This window comes from Acyrthosiphon pisum, chromosome A2 (assembly GCF_005508785.2).
Source record: "Acyrthosiphon pisum isolate AL4f chromosome A2, pea_aphid_22Mar2018_4r6ur, whole genome shotgun sequence".
In the NCBI taxonomy this organism is placed as follows: Eukaryota; Metazoa; Arthropoda; class Insecta; order Hemiptera; family Aphididae; genus Acyrthosiphon; species Acyrthosiphon pisum.
This window is the reverse complement of record NC_042495.1, coordinates 8015912-8023708: the sequence shown is the minus strand read 5'-3', so window position 1 is coordinate 8023708 and position 7797 is coordinate 8015912. Positions and strand designations below refer to the sequence as shown.

The following is a 7797-nucleotide window of genomic DNA, read 5'->3' as shown; positions in this document are numbered from 1 at the left end:
CACTCTGCTGCACAGTAGATTACAAGTGGATCATTGTATAATGGATTGTATTAGACTTGAATTCAATGATATAATATCATTGTATAAGAAAAACGATTCTGAGCGGAGACGGTTTGTCAGTCTGAATATTTTATATTTTGTTATTATTTATTTTATCATGTAAGTTGAATTAATATTATAATATTATATTTTTTTTATCCGTTTCTATGGTGATAAACAAAGCGTTAGAAATTAAAATCCCATTTTTAGTGTTTTTTCGTAATTTTTCGGTGGTTTTTCCCGTGGCATTAAATAACTATTGAGAAAATCGATAAATGACCTCTTTAAAGTACCATCTTGATCCAATTTGCTAAAAGATAAGGTACTATATGTTGAAATCGAAACACTCCTTCTGGAAGACATTTTGTATACAGGATATAAAAATAAAAAAAAATAAAAAAAAATAAAAAAATAAATACCATTGTAAAAACAATAGCTTCCTCGAATCTAAAATTTTCACCGCTTATAAAGGAGAACTTTGGCTGTGCAATATCGTTTTTATTTTTTTTTATATCACTTATACGAAAAAAGTTCCTATGTTTTAAAATCCATTATTGTTTATGTTTTTCAAACTCTAATAAATTTTTTTGAAGTTCCGATAACGAAAAACTTAAAGCGATATTGCACAGCTAAAGTTCTTTTTTTATGTGGCGAAAATTTCGTTTCTTAATTATGACTGTAGCGTTCTCGGTTCCTTCCCGCGCAAAACAGTTTTTTGCTATGTTGTATACATTTGTGTATACAACTTTGACGGTATGAGTATGACTTGGTATTCGCATTATCACTGATTGTAACTGAATTATTATACATTTTGATATTAAGTATTCTACTCATGCACAATTTGACACAATTTGAATCGATGTTTTTCTTTAAAATGTTTGATGTCACAGGTGGTGTAGCCAGTGTAGAGGCTACGCCCCAGTGGTGTAATTTGGGAGTTGGATAATTGGATAGGTGGGATATCCCCTGTCTGGTAATAAAAACAGTCCGATGTAGTCTCTTCTAGTAAATTTACTTTGGGTCTGTAGAAAATGTCTTAGTATTTGAGAATATACTCAATATAAATTCTATATTGAAAATAAAGTAAAACCAGTTGATATATCGAATGATTGAATTTTAGTTAGGTAGGTGCGTATTTTTTTCTGGGCTAAATAAAACATTTTCTATTTGCCTGTTGGGGGCCCTGTTTTCCAAATCGCGGACTGGGCCTTTTCGAGCCAGTCCGACACTGAATGAAAGCAATGTTTATATTTACTTTTTTTTTTATATAATATTTAATTTACAGTATCAATTTATTATTATATTATTTTTATTTTATTTAAATGCTTTTTATGTAATTTAAAAATGTGTGAGTGCAATTATTTATATACATATTAATATAATAATGCGATCAATTGAATGTGTTTTTTAATGCGATAACTTTACCCTTCTAGTATCTACCTAATAATAACTATATAAATTTCCATTAATTCAATCTAAATGTCTAGTAGTGACCTATTTAATTGGTTTTTAATTCACAAAATGTTTATAACACAATTCATCATTGGTAGTCAAGTATTAATTTCATTTCATTACGCCTATTAATTTTAAAATATTATGAAATACCTATATATGGCAAATTTCAAACTACATAATATACTATATTATAATTAGGAAATTCTAAAGAAGGGATATGAAGGATCTGGATCAGAAGACGTTTGATTTGTTTTACCATCATGGGTTATTTCTAAAAATATTTCTTGAAAAATTGTATATTAAATAAATAGATACGTTAAATAGTTAAATCATTTAAATTACAATTTTAAGTAAAATCTTTAAAATAATCTTAAAAATAAAAATTAAATGCTGTTCGTTGGTAATCGAATCAATTAAGAACGGCTGCGATTGATAACATTATTCCTTTTTTTTAAATTGTCGATAACACACCTTTTGATAGCCGAACGAACCGAAAGTTGTCGATAACAAATCTTATCGATTTACAGAATCGATCTACTGATAAGGCTTATTTTTTTTGTTGTAATGTTGGTTATAGCAATATAGCCCGAATAAGGTGAGTTTACGGAAATAAAAAGTGCACCGGAAAATTATTGAAAAAAATTGCTTTTTTGACTGATCGACTGACTGATCAATGTAGTGCCTAAACTATGATAGCCGCCAGCTGGAGATTTATGGTTAGGATTAAGAAACTTAGATACTTAATTAATAACTAATCTTATTAAGATAATTAAATATGCATGAACCATGGTACCTTTGTACCATCACGTAGAAGTGTAGGTACCAAGAAAGGATTTTCCGAAATTCAAATTTTAAAGAGGTAGATATAGGTACTCACAGAAAGATTTTGACATATACTAAGGAAATCGAAAATTTCTTTTGTTTATAAATGGTTGCCATTGGTTTTCGGGCAGATGAGGTAAAAGTAAAAGCATGCGTTGTTAAATCGTCGTATTTATGGCCCCCAATAAAGAAATTATGTCTACCTTAAAACAAATACAGGAGTTGAATACTTGAATGTCTGTAGCTTATATATTCAAAAACTATTTGATTGATTTTGTGAAAATTCAAAATTGTTCTTAGAGATGTCAGGGAAGTTTAGAGAGAAGTTTGAATCACATTCGATTAATACCAAGATCGAAGTACACGAACGCTAATTTTCCCGTGAATTAAGGTACCTGGGTACCTACAGTGGCGTCAGCAGGGGGGCTGGGCTAACGGGCTGAATCCCCCCCCCCCCCCACATTGCCCATATTGTTATTACTTTTTCAAAAATATTTATCAAGTTTCAACTCTCAACTATAGTAAGCAAGACGTAAATTTCATATATGTCTTACCAGAATGAATTCATTTTTGAAAAAACAATGTATTTGCATACCAATTTTCATAAATCATCTGTAATTTTTAGGTAAAAGTATGAATTACCTGTATGAAAGACCTTGTATTAAATTGTTTAGCCTTAGTTATATAAACATTTAATATTTTATAAGTTTTGAACCACAAATTAACTGTGGTTTTGACGAAATTTGAACTTTAAATGCTTATAAAACATAACTATGATGCCTATGTATCGTTAATATTTTAGCTAAAAACTTACTCATTACATTTTTAAGCTTTTTGACCGAATGAATAATTTTTTATTGACATTTATAGAAAAACAAATTTAAATAAATCAAATACAATCCAAATGAGGACGGTATAACCAAGCTGGTTACCAAACAATTTTAATAATTTTTCATTTTTTTCTCTAATTATTTTAGAAAGCACTGAGCATTTTCAATTTCGACCTCCTAAAAGTATCAACTAGATCTAATTCACTTCTAAAAACATACATTTGGCATCGATGTTTATGATCAGAGCATTTTTTCTACTATAAAAGTGAAAAGTTACAAAAATTTTAAAATACCTCAAATAAACGTCTGATATTATTAGACTGGACAAAATAAAAATAAAATTGTAAATTATTTTCAGCCCCCCCCCCCCCCCCACTGAAAAATCCTGCGTACGCCACTGCCCTAGGTACATTAAACCCAAGATATACCTATATACACGCACTATATTTTAAATGTTTTCATTTTTTCACGGGCGAAATTAGGTTAAACGGCTAAAAATGGATGTTGGCTTATCTGAAGTTAATAGACTCAAAAACTATTGGACCGTTTCCAATAAAAGTTATATCAATAGATGCCTTGAGATTTTTAGCCTTGGAGGGTGTTTATAACTTATTTTATCAACACCTATAGCTAAAGGGTAGCCCACACAGGAATTTTTTTTCAGCTCACGAATATTTTTTTTTGTTTATTAAAGTGATTGTCATTGATTTCATAATATTATGTTACTATTATATATAGTTAGTAAAAATATGCCATATACATTTTTTTACAATTATATTTATAAAATAACAAATCTTTGGCACAGGTAACGCCTGGTTGGATAGCTAGTAAATAAATAGTAATACAAATTACAATCAATAATTAATCATTTAGCCAAATTCAAAAGATAAAGCGCATCTATTCAATCAAAAATAAATTGTATAATTTAAGCCTATTGTTTATTGTTTACAGTTTTTGACTACTTCAAAATGTTTATGTATATAATTCATCCTACTTTACTATTATTCTGATGATCAGTTATATTTATATAAGTAAATATTGTTTTCCCACAATTTATATTTATTTTAGGTGTAAAGAATATATATACCTATTGGCTTTCACCACTTTTCCATCTCTCATATTTACATAATATATAACATAGGTACAATAGTTATGTCTCACTATTTTTTAGATCCCTACTTTCCAAATGAAATCTTCGAATGTTCTATTTTCGAATTTTTCCATGAAACTATTGGTTGGTATAGATAAAACATTAATAAACGTTTTAAATGTTTTAAATTTGAATATTTATAATACCTACCTATATATTCAATAATATTTATTTATTATTTATTGACTTTATAAAATAATATTATATAATATTATAATATGACTTTAATTATAATTATACCATATTTATTAATTAGACTGGCACTAAATAATAAATTATAGTTATACCTAATACCTAAACTAATAAATATGTAACTACAGGCTACAAGTCACAAGGACACAAGGTGCGTACCTCTAAATACGTAATTGTCATTTGTTATTGAAAAAAAGTTTTCCTAGGTTTAAAGGTTTTATGTTTAAATATTAAATTCGTCCGAACTAATACTAATATATTTTTTTTTTATTTAGGTACACTAATAAATAATAATCCGCCTTAATTTGAGGCTATTTATACATGCGTGAATACTTCATTCGTAGATTTATATACCTAATGTCCTAGTGCTCTACGCCTATATAGGCCTTTGAGCTTTTCCATTAGGTATCTATAGACGTGCGCACGTGAAGTGCCATGGCATCATCTGTAGAGACGTAAAGTTATCATAATCAATAATCATAATTTTTAGTTGTAATAATATATTGATTATATAATTTAAATATTTTGACAAAAACATTATTTTTTTTATAAAAATGTTGAGAGTTGAGACCATATCAAATATTAATTAGATATCATATAGAAATATTATAGGTATCGGGCTAATATTTCATAAACACAACAGATATAATTATATAAATAATAAAACCATGGTTTGCTTCAGCCGTTTTTGCGGGAATTACCTATGCAGGATTTATTTGCCTATTTAAATACCGCATTAAAAAAAAAAAATAATGATATTATATAGATCATTGGTCTCAAACTGTGGCCAGTGAACTCTTTTAGCGTGGCCCGCAGTATAAATACTTATTTCTCCAAATATTTTGAAAAGTTCTACCGTGAACTTTTGACTTTAAATTTATGACCCGTTGGTAATTTGAGTTTGAGACCTCTGATTCCAAATTACCTACTAACTAAATTGAAATTGTATTATTCTAAATATTATATTGTTATAGGTTTTTATAATGAATTTATTATAGTTAAATACTTAAATCACAATACAAACTTTTCAAATTATAAAATATCTAAAACCAAAAAATAAGTTAATGCATGTTCATTTTTTTTTCGAATTTTGATTCGTTCATGCATTACAAGTCATGCTCTAGGGAGATATTTTTTTGTGTTGAGCTAGGTATTTTTAAAAATATTTATTTATTGTATTTATTATGTATAGGTACTTCCTCACTTTAATCGGTTATACGTTTTTAAGTTTAAAACTATCAAAATATTTAAATATTTAAAAAGTATTGCATAAAGGGCACTAGATTAACAAGCACTGCTTTAGTAAATTTACAACTTGTAATAATTGTCAATAATCATTGCCAGTTTTTAATTTACTATAAAACTTATTTAGTGACTTGTTTTACCTAATACCTTGATAACGCTTATACAAGTCATGTTACAATTATTAATTTGTCAAATAATCTAAATTTAAATTGATAGCAGGCATTTAATATTTATATAACTTATTAAAAAAATCCTTATAATACTTACCAAATCAAATAACAAAGCTTAAAAGTAATAAAAGCAGACAATCCTGTAATCCTGGATGGATATTCTCTGTAAGTCGTGATCATTTCCAATATTGCAAATATAAAAATATGGGCATGTGTTACATGATTCAGCCAAGACGGAAAGTATAGATCATAGTGTATAGGCATAACTAAAGATTTGTCAGCAAACCACATTGGCCAAAAGCTTACTGCAATAAACTGTAAAACAATAATCACCAATGTAATTATGAATGCATTTTCAAAATTCAAAATTTTAAATTTGCTTATTATTTGTATGATAATACATAATATTATGTAAGTATACAATATATTATATTTATAAATATTTGTTAGGTATATTAATAATGCATTTATACTGTTAATAAATTATAAAATAAAATACCTACTTATGTATAAACTACCTAGTACCTATATTAATATATTTTAAATAATATATTGTATTATTATAAAATACAATTTATTCATAGTCAATATAAAATCAGTTATAGACTGATAAAAATTGTTTTTCGTATAATATACCATGATGTCATGGTTATGAATTCAAATTGAACACATCTAAAGAAGTGACTTACACAAAATCTATTATACAGGCATACAGCAGTTAATTCTCCAGTTTTTACTTATATAATTTATTATATACTTGTACCTATATATGCGAACTTTTAACTTAAGTTTTAATTTATTTGTATTGTAATTTATAAATAAAACTGCATATTACCATCGACAGTGGAAATGCAAAAATTGTGAAAAAATTGTGTTGGCTCCTTTTCAACGACTCTGATGTGACAGCAGAACAAGTGCGTACGGCGATGTGATCGACGAACACAGCGTACAGGTAAAAAACTGTTTGGATGACCTGTGAAAGAAAAAACAATCACTGTTGTAGTGTTGTCAATCATTGAAACCATTCGGTTGATTCTAATTTCTAGGTATATAGTCCAAGAAGTGCAAACTAGTGTATTCTATGTACAACTATATAGTCTATAAAAGAAATTTCATTTGACCAAATTGAAAGCATTTTATTTTGTTTTATGTATAAAGGTTAAAAAAATGTAAAATAGGATAGCTGAATACAGTGAACCATCGTAGGGCATTAGGGTTAATTTCTTTGAATTTGAATGAGCAATAATAATAAATTATTATATGTCAATAATCGAATCTGAGCGGCATTGTTTAAATTAAAAATAATTAATAATTGTTCTTAAAAAGAGGGGTTTAATATTTTTACAATTGTTTTTAATTTTTATTAATTTTCAAACCAATCAAATCTTTATGCTAAACTTGTTTAATCATCGTAGGGCATTAGGGTTAATTTCATTGAATTTGAATGAGCAATAATAAATTATTATATGTCAATAATCGAATCTGAGCGGCATTGTTTAAATTTAAAATAATTAATAATTGTTCTTAAAAAGAGAGGTTTAATATTTTTACAATTGTTTTTAATTTTTATTAATTTTCAAACCAATCAAATCTTTATGCTAAACTTGTTAAACCTTATATTGAATAAGTACCCAATTGCCGAAAGAAATATAATAATCCCAAACACATTTTTGAAATGATATATAACTCCTCAGTCATTTTAAACGCTTACAAGCCATGATTTGAAAAGCCTTACAAATAACAATATAGGTATTATACAGGCGAATATTAGTATCTAATCTAATTACCTAAGCTTAACACCTTAATATTGTACTCCTGTTTCAGGTTTCAATTACTGTCTATTAATAATTACGTTATACTTATTACTTAGCTGCAAATTCATGATGATGTCAAA

The 7797-nt window shown here is 27.2% G+C and overlaps 2 protein-coding genes across 13 annotated transcripts in view; both read right to left on the bottom strand.

Annotated features, from left to right (window-relative positions):
• LOC103311289 (androgen-induced gene 1 protein-like) overlaps positions 1-6902 on the bottom strand; it is a 9460-nt gene extending 2558 nt beyond the window's left edge. The window contains exons 1-2 of the mRNA XM_008190879.3: positions 6739-6902; positions 6001-6218 (exon numbers count right to left, since the gene is read on the bottom strand). Of these exons, the coding sequence (XP_008189101.1) occupies positions 6001-6218; positions 6739-6741 (221 nt within the window). The 5' untranslated portion in view covers positions 6742-6902. The remainder of the gene's footprint in view (positions 1-6000; positions 6219-6738) is intronic.
• Positions 1-7797, bottom strand: part of LOC100160889 (uncharacterized) — a 35366-nt gene that overhangs the window by 8037 nt on the left and 19532 nt on the right.